General features: G+C 40.0%; 1 protein-coding gene across 1 annotated transcript; it reads left to right on the top strand.

Annotated features, from left to right (window-relative positions):
- Window positions 1-14425: 14425 nt before the first annotated feature.
- On the top strand, window positions 14426-16024 carry LOC148851320 (nucleolar GTP-binding protein). Its single transcript, XM_088943206.1, has one exon. It carries the CDS (start codon window positions 14756-14758, stop codon window positions 15740-15742), a length of 987 nt encoding a protein of 328 aa, XP_088799332.1. The 5' UTR covers window positions 14426-14755; the 3' UTR covers window positions 15743-16024.

Genomic DNA, 16024 nt, shown 5'->3' with positions numbered 1-16024 from the left:
AGTAGCTCATCACTAAGGCATGCCACCACCGGGTCAAATAACGAGTTACTTAGCCAAAAAATTTTACATCACAAAACATTTGTATGTGGCCGAAAGCGGTTACATCAATTGGCGTCGTCTGTGGGAACACGCTACAAAAAGCTAAGTTCTCATCTTGCCAAAACTAAGTCCTCACTTTTTAGAAATTGAAGCTATCGCTTTATAGTTTACATTTTTTATGAACTCAAGACTATGCAGGGAGCTAACGGGCTAAGTAGCTCTACCAACCTTACTTTCAATTCAAATAATGCCACATCAGTCCTCTCCGCAAGGTCCCCCCTACAAAGATGAGCTCTTCATGGCTTCCGCGGGAGTTGGCGGCCAATTGACTACATAGGCGCCCTTACTGGTCGAGCCTTCCAAGGCTCCCGTGTGAGCTGGCAACCTAAAGTTAGTAGTGCTGCCCCCGAAGGTCAAGCCCCTAGTAGCTTCTTGTAGGAGTAGGTGACCGGCATTACGAAGCTGATGCAGGCCAAGCCTACGGGCCACATTACTACTTAAGACCCGGTCGCCTCTCTAGCACGGGCAAAGTTAGAAAAGAGTAGACCACTAGTCACTCCCAAAGCCTATGGGCCACATTACCACTAAAGACCTGGTCGCCTCTCCGGCACGGGCAAAAGTCAAAGAAGAGTAGACTACGAGTCGCTCCCAAAGCCTACGGGCCGCACTAGTAATTGGATCAGCACTTACTAGCTCATCGACTTACGGGCCAAAAAAAAAAAAAAACTACTCCCTTCGCTGAGTTACTATTAGCTCGGGAGTGGGGGGGGCTATTGATGAGGGCAGATTTGGCCCTCCAGTGAAATTGTGACACGTGGCACCTCGTGACAACTAGGAAAACACCCAGCCAAACAAACTTACGAAGTTGGTGACCCACCCGGGCACTAGTCTGGCCGGCCTGGCACGACCTACGCGCGGCTTAGCGCGTGGCCTGTGTGAACTGTGCACGGCCTGCGCGAGCTGCGTGCGGCCTTTGCGACCTGGCCGACCTGGACCAGCCTAGCGCATGATCCGGCCAAGCCGCCCATAAGGCGCCCACCGACAAACCTGGCCTAGACACTGACCCGCCGGCTGACACAGGCGCCAGCTTGACGACCTGGTCTAGACACTGACCTGCCGACTGACACAGGCGCCTACCTGACGACTTGGCCTAGACACTGACCCGCCGACTGACGCAGGCGCCCCTTGACAACCCGGCCCAGGCGCCGACCTGGCCGCCTGACACAAGCGCCAGCCTGACAACCTCGAGGAGTTCACCACCGTACCCCGGTTTTGACAGGATGCGACGAGTCTTACCGTTTGGAGGCTTTTCACCCACCTAACCCGCGAGGACTCCGGTATATAAAGACCTCACCCCCTAAAGGGGAGGGGGATGAAAAAAAGGAAGTAACCCCTGCTCTCTAGCTCTCTCATATTATCTTCAAAGTTCTCTAGAATAAGAGTGCTAACTTAAGCATCGGAGAGCCCCCACCGGGAAAATACCCCCGGGACCTCTGATTCAGTTCTCGCAGGTCCCTTAGCTCCCGCAGCCTACAAAGGAAAGAAGACCACCTCATGCTGAGGGCAGTCGAATTGCACCGCACTAGAGAGCTCCAGCATTCTCTAAGTTACCAGCCGCCTAGTAGGCAGTTTGCCAGCAGGCAGTTCGCCACTGAGCAGCTCGCCACCGGGCAGTTCGCCACCAGGCAGTTCACCACCAGGCAGTTCGCCACCGAGCAGCTCACCATCGGGCAGTTCACCACCGGGTAGTTCGCCACCAGGCAGTTCGCCACCGAGCAGCTCGCCACCAGGCAGTTCGCCACCGAGCAGCTTGCCACCGGGCAGTTCGCCACTAGGCAGTTCGCCACCAGGCAGTTCGCCACCAAGTAGTTCACAACCAGGCAGCTCGCCACCAGGGAGCTCGCCACCAGGCAGTTCGCCACCAGACAGATCACCACCGGGCAGTTCGCCACCAGGTAGTTCGCCCCCAGGCAGTTCTCCACCGAACAGTTCACCACCAAGTAGCTCATCACTAAGGCATGCCACCACCGGGTCAAATAACGAGGTACTTAGCCAAAAAATTTTACAGCACAAAACATTGGTACGTGGCCGAAAGCGGTTACATCAAAATCCAAGTCTGAAGCTTATTCATACTTTGTGATGTTTTATGTTATGGTTAATACTCAGTTTAACACTAAAGTTCCATATGTTCATTCTGATAATGGTTTGGAATTTTTCTTTGGGCCCATGAAGAATTTCTTAGCTAGTCATGGTATCATACATTAAACCTCTTGCGTGGAAAGCACACAACAAAATGGGGCAGTGGAAAAGAAGCATAGGCATCTCGTGGAAATAGATAGGGCCTTTAGATTTCAAGCCAAATTACCAATAAAATTCTAGGGGGAGTGCACTATAACAGCAACATATATCAACCACCTCCCTACCAATAAAATTCCTGGGCTATCCACATGGTTTCACGTGATGTCAAATTCTTCAAAAATCTGTTCCCTTATACTGATGAAAAATATTTGGATCCTACTACATACATTTCAGTCATCCTAGCATCGGCAATTGATGATGATAGTATGCTTCAACATGACTCTATTATTGCAAACTCCACCCATACAGTTGAGCCTTGCAATATTGAAGTTCCCACGACGACCCTATGCTCACAAGAAATTGAGCCCACACTTGATCACAACTCACTAGAGCCCACATGAGTTGAAGTAGGCCCCTCTCAGCCAATGGGTGATAAACGCATTCCAATCCATCTTTCTGATTAATTCTGTCCTACCATTAGGCCCAATACTATCCCACCACAGTGTCCATGCTCCAATTTGAGGGGGAGTAGTACAATCTTGAAGATGGTTAGACCGTTTGACTTTATGGCATCATCCTGTATTTTCTATATATTCTCTAAAATGTTAATACAATACACAAAATTCATTTTTCTCCTCAGATTTAAGACTTTTTTTTTTGTTCATTGGTTACACAACAGGGGTAGCCCATCCCCAGTTTCTTTCTTTCTTTTCTTTTCTTTTTTTTTTTTTTTGAAAAAGACCCATGCCTAGTTGAAAAATTAAGAACTAGAGGATGGGCCAAAATTTTGTTCATACTTTTGGTTGACTTATCAGAGTTGAACCCCCTATACATGAATTGCTTGTTGAGCTTATTCTTTTTATACTTTTGGTTTACCCTTCATTTTTTTTCCATATTTTCAAAAAGAGAAATAAATCTAAATACAAATGCAGAACAAAATATTAGTTTTCCCCGTTAGCAAGAGATGGTAAGAGAGGCTTTAACATAGATCTTGAAATTGATCAATGAGTTCTACGACCCATTTAATTTTTGCTTCAACGCCAGAGATCAATGCTTTGGCCTCGTCATAAAAACACTATTGCGTGTTATGATCTTCCTATCCTCTCTACATTCCCACTCCCACTCTCTTGTTGATTCCTACCAATCCACCGTAGCAGGGTTTCTACTTGGTACTTGTTACCACCAAAAGATAATGTATTTTTTTTTCTTTTGTTGAGAAACATGGAGGTTGCAGCAATATCCTCTGATTCCAATAGGCTAATCTTAAAAATCGTGGTGATAGCCGTTGGTGAAGCTCATAGTCTCACTCTCACAGGTATTCCGTCATCTATGAAGTGAATATTTTCCTTATATAACAAATTTCAAATTTTGTTTAATAATAATTTTGGGTGTTTGGGATTATTTTGGCATTACAGGAGACGATTGTGTCTTTTCACGGGCAAGAGAAACTTAGACCGGGAAACTGATGAACTATGTCTAGTTCAAGTTGACTTCGATTTGTGGAATGAAGGCAGTGTTCGGAACTGTGTAAATGGGATTTGGTCCCGTTCTTCGTGGACAGGTTTCATCCACGGCAAAATTTCGTGTATTAGGATCACCTATACTTGATTTTTGATCCCCTATTTCACATTTTCTCTCAAACGTTACCCTATTGTCTGTTTCATATTTTAATATGTTTGTCAATAAAATATTAGTTATTTTTACTTAATTTTTTATTTTTTAAAATTTCAATTTTTTATTAATAAAATTATAATATATATATTTTAATTTTTAATTATTTTACTATTATTTTTATAAAAAAATAATATTTATTGGTTAATATTAATTCATCGATGCATTTTTCAATATATTTATCATATAAAATGCAAAAATTAGATATTTATGATTAACTGTGTACATCAAGGTTTTCAAACTGCCATTGACCCGGACAGTTGGACTGTTCAACTCGGAAACCGTCTAGGCAAGCGGTTCCGTTTTACCCCAAACCCGGTTTTTGGTCAAAAACCGTTGAAAAAGTCAATAACCCATTGACCCGAGCGGTCAAACTATCAACCCGTTTAATGGTTTTTTATCATTTTTTATTTTTAAATATATATTTTTTATTTTTTAAATTTATGTCAGAACGGGCTATCTATTCGAATCGGATGGTCGGACCATCAACCTAGAAACCGATAGCCAAAACAGTTCCATTTTCGGGTCATTTTTTTAAATGTTGGTGTAGATCAAAGTATGGTGAGGACTGGTCCATACTACGCCTACAGAATGCCACTATGTGTGTGGACTGGCCCAGTCCACATAATTTATCTATAGTTTAAAACAACTATGGATTGTGGTGTAGTGTAGATGGGTCCCTGCCACAAAGTATGGTATAAACAAATCCATACCTACTAATTTTTGATCCACACTACATAATACCCCCGAAAAGAGAAAAGAGAAGTTGAATTTTATAGGAAACAGTTGTGTATATTCCCTTATTATGTATGGAATTTCCGGTGGTTGTCAGCCATTTGATTCAAGTAGATGGCTGGGGACGGTAGTCCATGTCGATGATGGCTGCTCATAAATGGAATTTGCAATTATGGCTTCCAAAAAACTATTATGGGGAAAGGAGTTTCAATGATGGTTGATTGACTTGCTGCTAACGGTGAGTTTGATCAATAAGAAGTTGGTGAAATGATAAGAAAATGGTGACTAATAGGTTCCCGATGAACATGGGGTAGACCGGCAGAGGTAATGAAGCAGATGAAGATACAACAAGGGTAAAATACGATATAAAAAATTTTAAATGAATTCACATATGAGTTTCACCGATGGAGGCCATTTGGAGGGTATGCAATGGTATGCTTAAGTTAATTTGTTTTTTCTTATATCCATCAACCTTTATCGCACCTAATCTATGTTAATATGTTATAATTTTTCTTTTTGTGGTAAAAAGAAAATAAAATGTTGCGTGAGTCCTTTTCCGAGGATAATAGGTATTTAATATTTTTTTAATGTTATTCTGAATTAACCGACCCAAATAGTTGGGATAAAGCTCGTTCTAAACGCTCATGCGTCTGAAAGTCAATGCTAATATTTGGAAAAGATTTCAAGGTTTTTGGTTTCAACATTTGTTTCTATTAGAAGATTTCATCCAATCTTCTGAATCCTCATCTGCTACCTCTCCGTGCACACTGGCAACCAAATATAACCAAGGAGCAGATCACATGGTATTTTGATCTGGAAAGCCCTAGACATGTTTCATTCATCAACATGAAGCAGGTCCTACTCAATGGCCGGCACCATACATTATATAATCAGGGAAAGTGCTGAACCGACAATAATTCACTTATAGTTCGCTACATCGAATTTAACCAAAAAGTGCATGACCCAGTTGTTCTCAGGAGGCGTTGCAAGGAAGAAAACTTAGTAATTCAGTCTGCCATAGAGTTTATGTGCCCCACAACCACTGAATATCTCATTTTGAGTGGGGTATTATTATTTATTTAGATTTTTTACACAGCTCCTATACTAAATCCAGGTTCTATCAATTCTTTATAGTCTACTGTCATCATAAAGAAGGCTGCAAATCTATGAAGCATCTCCTTCTAACATCTTCCTTTCCGATATAAAGCAATATGGCCATGCCAATATTTCGTTGTGCAGTCTCATAATTTGCTGCTAGTAGGGGTGGCAAATGGTTGAGTTGGGTTGGGTGAGGGTTGAATACCAATCCACTACCTATATTTATGGGTCTTAGCTAGTGAGTCACAATCCATCTTGATCCTGATCCAAGTTTGGATCAGGTAGGCACAACAACATTATAAGCACATTAAATGAGTACTTAGAATTTTTTTGACACTTGTGCTTTAAAATACTCTCAACCTATCATTGAAAAATATTAATACCACTTTTGACAGCTGTCAAAATATTTATCAAGTGCTCATTTAATGTGCTTACTTTGTTGTGCCTAGTAGATCTGTTCCCCCCCTGACCCACCCATATGACCTTCTAACCTAATGCAAAGATTAAGAAGTTACAAATATTTAAGCCAAAAAAAATACGAATACTAAGAAAATTAAGAAAAAATGTAAAAATAATAAAAACACACAAATTTACACAAATTTGTAGAAAAAATACAAATTGATAAAAATTTCAGAAAAAATATGGAAAATAATAAAATTAAAAAAAATTATATTTCAATCAAGAAAGTAGAAATTGAATAAAATAAATAAATTGATAAAAATTCAAAATAATTATATATTTCAAAATTTCAACCCATTTTTTCAGAAAAATAAACTATGTAGAAAAATAAAAAATTGATAAAAAATATCAATTGTAAAGACGAACTTCATAATCTATATGTTACAGAATTCGTTCTACTTCAACTCAACTTCTATCAACAATGGCACTTAAGTTTATCATTGCCGCTGTTTGCGATGGTGCTACAATCAACAAATCCCCAAACTCCATCTTTCCCATTCTCAAAGACCAAAACCTCATTTGATTCATCGAAGATTTGAGATTTGAAGATGTTGGTTGGGCTCCCTTCCCACGTGGAGGGCCCACTATATATAAAAAAAGGGTAGAAGTCGGAGAGGCTCATAACTGTCTTCGCATTAGCAAAGACAGTTATGAGCAAATAAAAACTTGCTCGGCAAGTTGAGGGGAGAGGGAACGGTTTGGTGAAGTCTTCCACCGAAAACAGAACAGAGTATAGAGAGAGAGAGAAAAAGAGAGAGAGAGAGAGAGAGAGAGAGAGAGAGAGAGAGAGGGGGGGGGGGAAAGGAGAAGAGAGTTTTTGTGGGCTTTCATGGGCTAAGAACACAGAACTTGCGTGGCATCCCTTTCTGTGATCACCTTGAGATTTTAGTATGCAGTTGATGGCGTCTCAAGCTGCACATCTACTGGTTTGATTTGCTATTCCTCTTCTCTATTATCATTTTGGAGAGATTTATTTTTGTCTCTGATTTATTTGGTGATATGTGATGAAATCCACCTGTGGGTGAGTAGTTGATGCTGATAGCCTCTAGATTTAATGCTAGAGAAGAACTTTGTTGTATCCCATTAATTTATTAGTGGAAGTTTTTGAATGGCTAGTTGCCCATGGTTTTTCCTTTTGTTTTGGATGATTTTTCACGTTAAATTCTTGTGTCTTTATTTATGGATTGTGTTCTTATTATTGCATATATTTTCTATTTGGTTGATATTGTTTGGCTTGCATGTTCATTCAATTGCACAAAGAAGGAAAGATAATTAATTTGCTTCAGTTCAGATATATTTTGTTATTTGGCTATTGTGAGATAGCAGGTTTTTCCCAACAAGTGGTATCAGAGCCAAGTTATTTTGAGGAATTTCTTGTGCTAATTAAATGGAGGACTCGACCAATAACAACAGTGGCACTATGATTAGGCTCACTGATTCAAACTATTCAATATGAAAGTCTAGAATGATGGATTTGCTCTATTGTTATGACTATGAAGACACCATATTAGGTGATGAAGGCAAGCCAGAGGGTATGTCCGATAAAGACTGGGAAAAACTAAATAGAAAGGTAGTTGGAAAGATCAGGCAATGGGTGGATAATACTGTGTATTAGCATGTTGCCAATGAGATTAACGCTCATAAGGTGTGGACTATTCTATAGGAGTTATATGAGAAAAGAAATTATCAGAATAAAGTTTTTCTTTTCAAGAAGCTTATGTGTTTGAGATATCAGGATGAAAATTTTGTTTCTGAGCACTTGAATGTCTTTGCGTGACAGTTGGGATACTCTTGTAAACTCTTCTCCAAATGGTGTACCCACTTTGAAAATGGTGAAGGAGAGCATGCTGAATGAGGAGAGCAGAAGAAAAGACCGAGGGTTAACAATGCAGAGTCAAGTTTTGGTTACTGAAAGGAAAGGGAGAAGCAAAAATAGAACTCCAAAGAATCGTGATAGCAATGACAGGTCTCGAGGAAGATCCAAGTCAAGGAAAGAGATTAAGTGCTATCACTGTGGAAGGCCAGAACACAAGAAGTTCCAATGCAGAGTACTTAAGAGGGAACAAAGCAAAGAAAAAAGGGCGAAGAAAGAAAGAAGCTAATACTGTAGCAGCTGCAGTTAGTGATGATGTTTGTATTATATGCAATGGTGGCAGTGTCAATCTCACATGTCAGGATTCACAATGGGTTGTTGACTCCGGTGCTTCGTATCATGTCACTTCTCGTCGTTATGTTTTCTCTTCATATTCTAGTGGTCAGTTTGGTTATGTGAAGACGAGGAATGATGGGGAGTGCAAAATTATCGGTATAGGAGATGTATGCCTGAACACAAATACTGCTTGCAAATTGCTCTTGAAGAATGTGAGGCATGTTATTGAGATTCACCTTAATTTGATTTCCACTGGGATGCTTGATGATGATGTCTATCATAACTACTTTGGTGAAGGAAAATGGAAGCTCACTAAAGGGTCTTTGGTGGTTGCTCGAGGAAACAAGTGCAGTTCTCTCTATGTGACAGAGGCTAAATCTTGTGGGGGAGAGGTAAATGCAGTTGAAGACTCTTCCATTGAACTTTGGCATACACGGTTGGGTCACTTGAGTCAGAATGGTTTGTGGATTCTTTCAAAGAAACGCAAACAACACAGAGTCGCATTTAAAAATTTCTCTCCTTCTAGAAGAGCAAATGTTCTAGATTTGGTCCATACTGATGTTTGCTCTATGGACTCTTTGAGTCTTGGTGGTGCTCACTATTATTTTACTTTTATTGATGATCATTCTAGAAAGGTGTGGGCTTATTGTTTGAAAACTAAAGATCAAGCTTTAGATGCTTTCAAGTATTTTCATGCTACAGTTGAGAGGAAAACTGGAAGGAAGTTGAAATGTGTTCATGTAGATAATGGTGGTGAATACAGAGGGCCATTTACAGAGTATTGTATAACTCATGGGATCAAGTTTGAGAAGACAGTGCCAAAAACATCTCAACACAACGATGTTGTAGAGAGAATGAACCGTACTATTAATGACAGAATTAATTGTATGATCTCTCATGCAAAACTGCCTAGGTCCTTTTGGGGGGAGGCAATGAGAACAATAGTTGACTTGATAAATCTTTCTCCTTCGGTTCCTTTTGATGGTGATGTTCCTGAGAAGGTTTGGAAATGAAGAAATGTATCTTATGATTATTTGAAAGTTTTTGGCTGCAGGGAATTTGTGCATGTTCCTAGAGATGAGAGATCCAAACTTGACAGTAGAACGAAGCAGTGTATCTTTCCTAGGTATGGTCACGAGGAATTTGGGTATAGGTTTTGGGATCCAGTCAACAAGAAACTCATCAGAAGCAGAGATGTAGTGTTCCTCGAGGATCAGACCATTGTAGACTTTGAAAAGTCATATGAGCCAAAGTCTATATATCATGAACCAGTTGACCCAGGTATGGTTGGTACACCAGCTGCAAATACTGGAATTAGAAGAGATGTATAAGAAGATCAAGATGAAAATATTCCTCCAGTGGATAATGAGTTAGTAAATGAAGAAGAGCAAGCAGATGAACATAATAATTCGGAGCCACCAGAAGAGCCTCAGTTGAGAAGATCCACTAGAGTGTGTCAACCTTCTGTAAGATACTCCCTTACTGAGTATGTAATGATTAAAGATGGGGGAGAACCAGAGAATTATCGGGATGTTTTGTCTCATGAGAAGAAACAAGAATGGTTAAAATCCATGCAAGATGAGATGAAATCCTTGCATGAGAACCATACTTATGATCTAGTAAAGCTACCAAAGGGTAAGAGGGCCTTGAAGAATAAATGGGTTTTTAGATTGAAGAGTGAAGAAAATTGCTCACAACCACGGTACAAGGCAAGATTGGTTGTGAAGGGATTTAATTAGAAAAGAGTGTTAACTTTGAAGAGATTTTCTCACTTGTTGTGAAGATGTCATCTATCAGAGTTGTTTTGGGATTGGTTGCCAGCTTAAACTTGGAAATTGAACAACTTGATGTGAAGACCGCCTTTCTCTATGGTAACTTAGAGGAGGAGATTTACATGGAGCAACCTGAAGGCTTTGTGAGACAAGGTAAAGAAGATCTTGTTTGCAGGTTAAGAAAGAGCTTATATGGGCTCAAGCAGGCGCCTAGACAGTGGTACAGAAAGTTTGACTCCTTTATGGAAGCTAATGGGTACAGTAAGATTACTTCTGATCACTATGTGTTTGTAAAGAAATTCTCTGATGATGATTTTTTTATTCTCCTGCTTTATGTGAATGATATGTTGATTGTTGGTCATGATGCTGTTAAAATCAACAAGTTGAAGAAAGAACTCAGTAAATCTTTTGCTATGAAGGATTTGGGTCAAGTTAAACAGATCATTGGCATGCAAATCATCTGTGACAGGAAGAACAAGAAGCTTTGGTTATCCCAAGAAAAATACATTGAGAAGGTTTTAGAGAGATTCAACATGAGCAAAGCAAAACCGGTTGTATCTCCACTTGCAGGTCATTTCAAGCTTAGCTCCAAGCAATGTCCTACACTGTGAAATGGATTCTCAGATATCTCAGAGGTACTTTTAGAGTTTATTTGTGCTTTGAAAGTAACAAGCCAGTGCTAGATGGTTATACAGATGCAGACATGGCTGGTGACATTGGCTCTTGAAAGTCTACATTAGGGTTCTTGATTACCTTTGCAGGGGGAGCTGTTTCGTGGCAATCAAAACTGCAAAAGTGTGTTTCTTTGTTTATTACTGAGACTAAGTATATTGCTATTATTGAGGGTTGTAAAGAAGTCTTGTGAAAGAAGAAGTTCCTACAGGAGTTGGGCCATAAGCAAGAAGAAATTTCTCTATACTGTGACAACTAGAGTGCAATCCACCTCAGTAAAAACTCTACTTTCCACTCATGTTCTAAGCATATAGATGTGAGGTATCATTGGATTCGAAATGTGTTGAAGATGAAGTTGCTACAACTTGAGAAAGTTCATATTGATGATAATGGATCAGATAAGATGACCAAGACTTTGTCAAAGGAAAAGCTTGTTGTTTGTAGGATGGCCGTTGGCATGGGGCTGCCATCCTCCACGTGAGAAGTGAGGGGGGAGATTGTTGGTTGGGCTCCCTTCCCACGTGGAGGGCCCACTATATAAAAAAAAGGGCAGAAGTCGAAGAGGCTCATAACTGTCTTCGCATTAGCAAAGACAGTTATGAGCAAATAAAAACTTGCTTGGCAAGTTGAGGGGAGAGGGAACGGTTCGGTGAAGTCTTCCACCGAAAACAAAACAGAGTACAGAGAGAAAAATAGAGAGAGAGAGAGGAGAAGAGAGTTTTTGTGGGCTTTCATGGGCTAAGAACACAGAACTTGCGTGGCATCCCTTTCTGCAATCACCTTGAGATTTTAGTATGCAGTTGATGGCGTCTCAAACTGCACATCTACTTGCTATTCCTCTTCTCTATTATCATTGTGGAGAGATTTATTTTTGTTTCTGAGTTATTTGGTGATATGTGATGAAATCCACCTTTGGGTGAGTAGTTGATGCTGATAGCCTTTAGTTTTAATGCTAGAGAAGAACTTTGTTGTATCCCATTAATTTATTAGTGGAAGTTTTTGAGTGGCTAGTTGCTCATCGTTTTTCCCTTCATTTTGAAGGGTTTTCCACGTTAAAATCTTGTGTCTTTATTTGTGGGTTGTATTTTTGTTATTGCATATATTTTCTATTTGGTTGATATTGTTTGGCTTGCATGCTCATTTAATTGCACAAAGAGGGAAAGATAATTATCTTGCTTCGGTTCAGATATATTTTGTTATTTGGCTATTGTGAGATAACATGTTTTTCCCAACAGAAGAAACGGTGGAAATAGGCTTTTGTATGGATGTGGAGGCAGATAACCTGATTTGCCACCCACTCCCTTCTATTCAAAACTCCATTTGAAGGCCATAGATCGTCAATCCCTCTTATAAATCAAATAATTTTTTTTTTCAGTTTCATATCAATCAATTTCTATCTGAATCAAAGCTTGGCCATGAATTCTAAATCCCTGTACCAAACCCTAAGCCCATTTGAGAGAGAGAGAGAAACAGAGAATGTTGTAGTTGTAGAGAGAAGAGAGAGAAAATGTTCTTTGTTGCATGTTGCAGAAATGAAACTTACCTCAAGCCTTGAACGGCACAGCTTACCCTTATATCTGAAATTTTGAATCCAGAATAACCTCTCTAATATTTCGAACCCTAAGAAGTTCACTCTAACTCCCTAACAGCCTAATGGATATCCTCGACCCAACCCACCCTAACTCTTTTCCCCTTGACCCTAATGAATCACTTGACCTCACATTGGCCCGTTGTTCAAATGGGTGGATTGGGGTCAAGATTGTCCATCCTAGCTTCTACCATGGTCTCCAATTTTCTTACATATATATAATAGGCCTCATCAAACCAAAGTTAATTGAAAAAGTCTAATTGAACGGGCTCTCTCATTTGGTATGTTACCCTTTTTTTTTTCTTTGAGGGGGGGGGGGGGGGTCTCACAATTGTGATGCTGCACTACTCAAGCGGCCCCTATGGGGGGATTCCAAAATACAAAAAAGAAAAAGAAGAAAAAAAAAAAAGAAAGAAAAACAACCATATCCTCCTCAATGCATGGTGTCTAAAACATATTTTAGTGGATTTAATTAAATGGCTAAGAATCCTAATTAAATATTGTTCAACAGTAATCGTTCCTCCCCCAGTTTCAGACGCTTCTGAGGGTTATATTTTGCATTTTAGTTTTAAAATCTGGTAAGGCGGAGCCTTCTATGATCAGAGGGAGGAATCTGTTGAAGGCTGCGAAAGAGTCGAAAGACCATAAACAATTTCTGAACTCAAATGATGCCTCTCATCAGAGGGAGGAATCTCTCGCCATACTCTTTATCCTCCCAACAAAAAAGAGCAATTAACCTTTCGGAGCCCACACTCTGTCTTCTACGATCCATTCCCAGTTAATTCTTCTCTCTCTGACATGTATTCAATTTCAGGCATTTAGAAAACAGCAGTCACTATGAAATATGATGCTACTTTTCTATGTTTTATATATAATATTATAGCTAGTTAGGTAGCTTTAGGGCTACAATTGCTACTTGCTAGGCCCCGTCTGGGTTCCAATCTTTTCTTAAAGCAAAAAATAAAGGAAAAGCATACCCATAAATCAAACCCCTTTTTTCGTCATTCCTTAGTATGGCAGGCGTCCTCCTGATTCATCAGGTCAGCATGTAAAAAGCCTATTTCCCCCACCCAACATCTAAAATATCAGAGTGAAGAAGAAACAAGAGACCCTTGAAAAGGCATTACTGCTCTGACCACCGTGGATTTCACAATCCCCTTTACTTGGACGGTGTTGATGTAAAGTGTAAACAACAAAAAATGCGTACTTGCTCTTCATCTCATCATTTTTCTCACTGGGCAGGTTGGTATTATTCTTCATGTGCAGAGGCAATGAGATTAAATTAAGCCCTTAGCTCTATCTCTCTTGAATTATATAAAATCATAAATGATGAAGCCTGCAGGAGACCCTCTTCGCAGAAGGACCCCAACATCAACAACAAAGCTAACAAGTCTAATCCACCGCAATTGCATTACTGGGGAGGGGGGGCATCCTCCTTCCCATGCTCTCAATTGCATTGCCACCCTCTTTCATTATGGCTTCCTTTGCTTTATTAATCAAATACTCATTGAGCTTTTTCCTCTGTGATTTAACCAGACGATATGGACTTCTCCCTTTTCACCAATCTTCCTTAAATGCTACTATCATGCATGATCTTTGCTGTTCGATAGATATACATATAATTTAATTATTAGTTTTTATTCATTTCATTTACTTTCGTTTTTTCTTGCTTTAAAATTGAGTAATCGAAGGATTTCACAAGTAGGGAGTATGATTGGATCACGAAACAACGCTCGTGGGATTTAGTTGCTTTTCTTTATTTTATTTGGTTGGCAAGCCAAAAGGAAAAGGTGAAGCCTAGAAAGAAAGCTCTCCCGTGACACTCTCTCCGAAGGCAGAAAAAGAAAGCAAATAACATCTTTCAAAGGGGTAAATCTCAAAAGAGCTCTTATGCCGTGGATTATGGGTGAAAAGTGGGCAATCTCATTCAAGGCAACAACCATACAGCTAGCCACAACCCAACACTACTTATTCTTTCGACTCTAATAACTATCCATATATGTATATATATCCACCCCCAATTACATCAAACACTAAGCCTCACATCTCAAGTAGATCTAAGGGTTGATGGTTGTTGCCAATGTACGTACCTTCGCTTGCCCAAGTGCTCTTTGCTCTATTGCTCATTAATATAAAAAGTAAAAAAAGAAAAGTAAAAGGGTAGAAAAGCTGTCAATTTAATTTCTCCTTCCTTTTATAAACAAAGAAAAACATACTCCAAGATCCAAAGCATACACACCAGCAAATGCAAGAAGAAGAAGAAGAAGAAGAAGAATGAAAGGAAGAGAAAATAAAACAGCTCCTCCGGCTGACCTCTTAGTCTGCTTCCCTTCTCGAGCCCATCTAACCCTCATGCCCAAGTCTATTTGCAGCCCTGCACGGCCCACTGAATCTTCCAAGCGCCGCCACCACCACCACCACCACCACCTCACCAGGTCTAACAGAGGTGGTCAGGCAAGCCCCCTCTTGTGGGACAAAAACAAACAGCAGGCTGGCACGGAGATCGCAGAACCTACATCCCCCAAAGTCACCTGCGCCGGACAGATCAAAGTCAGACCCAAGTCGAGTTCCAAGAACTGGCAGTCAGTCATGGAAGAGATCGAGAGGCTCCACAACAGTAGAAAACAGAAGAAGAAACCCACTTGGTTAGAGACACTTGGATTCAAGAAAGACATAATGCAATTCTTTACTTGTTTACGGAGCCTTCGATTTGATTTGCGGTGCTTTGGTTCCTTTCATGGGTCTGATGTCACTTCTGACGAGGAAGAAGATGAAGAAGAGGAGGAAGAAGATCAAGAAAACCAGGTAAGCACGCAGAGAAGTGATGGTAGTGGTGCTTCAAGAACCATCTTTTCCAAGTGGTTTATGGTATTACAAGAAAATCAGAACAATACGTTCAGTAAAGAAGAGAAATGCGGAGAAGAACGAGACCTGTCTTGTGACGAAGGATCAGTGGCCGCTCCTTCTGCTCCTCCTCCCAATGCTCTCTTGCTCATGCGTTGTAGGTCAGCACCCGCAAAAGGTTGGCTAGAGGCCAAACAACGAGAGCAAGAAGAAGATGAAGAAGAAGAAGAAGAAGAAGAAGAAGATACAGTAAAGAAAGAAAAATTGGCGTTAGAAGAAGAGAGGAAGAAAGAGAGCTTGGTATTGATGAGCTACGCTCCTGATTTCTTCAAGATATCTCCTGATATTGCCAAGGAGACTTGGGTTGTTGGTAGGATGAGAGATCCATTATCGAGGAGTCGAAGTTGGAAAAGATAATCGTGATTTTCATGGTGAATAAATTCCTTTTCTTTAAATTGCATTTTATTTTATTTTATTTTTTTTTTAAATGTTGATGTTAGTTTTTTTTTTTCCTGTCCTTTTCCTTTTTCGGAACATGTTCATCTCTCCATCGTGAACCCAACAGCAGCTTCTAGCTAGTTAATTCGACGTACATATATATATATGTACAGATTTTCTTTTCTTTATGGAATTGTATTTGTTGAAGCTGGATTTCGAGAAGATTATTGATAGAATTATCGAAATGATTATAGTTTTGTA

The sequence above is a fragment of the Nelumbo lutea genome, chromosome 5 (assembly GCF_056320005.1).
Source record: "Nelumbo lutea isolate HS-2025 chromosome 5, American lotus-T2T, whole genome shotgun sequence".
Classification (NCBI taxonomy): Eukaryota; Viridiplantae; Streptophyta; class Magnoliopsida; order Proteales; family Nelumbonaceae; genus Nelumbo; species Nelumbo lutea.
Note: the sequence above shows the minus strand (reverse complement) of the source record. Positions and strands in the feature narration are given on the sequence as shown.

Coding starts and splice junctions, on each gene's coding strand:
- LOC148851320 (XM_088943206.1), top strand. CDS start 14,756: ATGAAAGGAAGAGAAAATAAAACAGCTCCTCCGGCTGACCTCTTAGTC.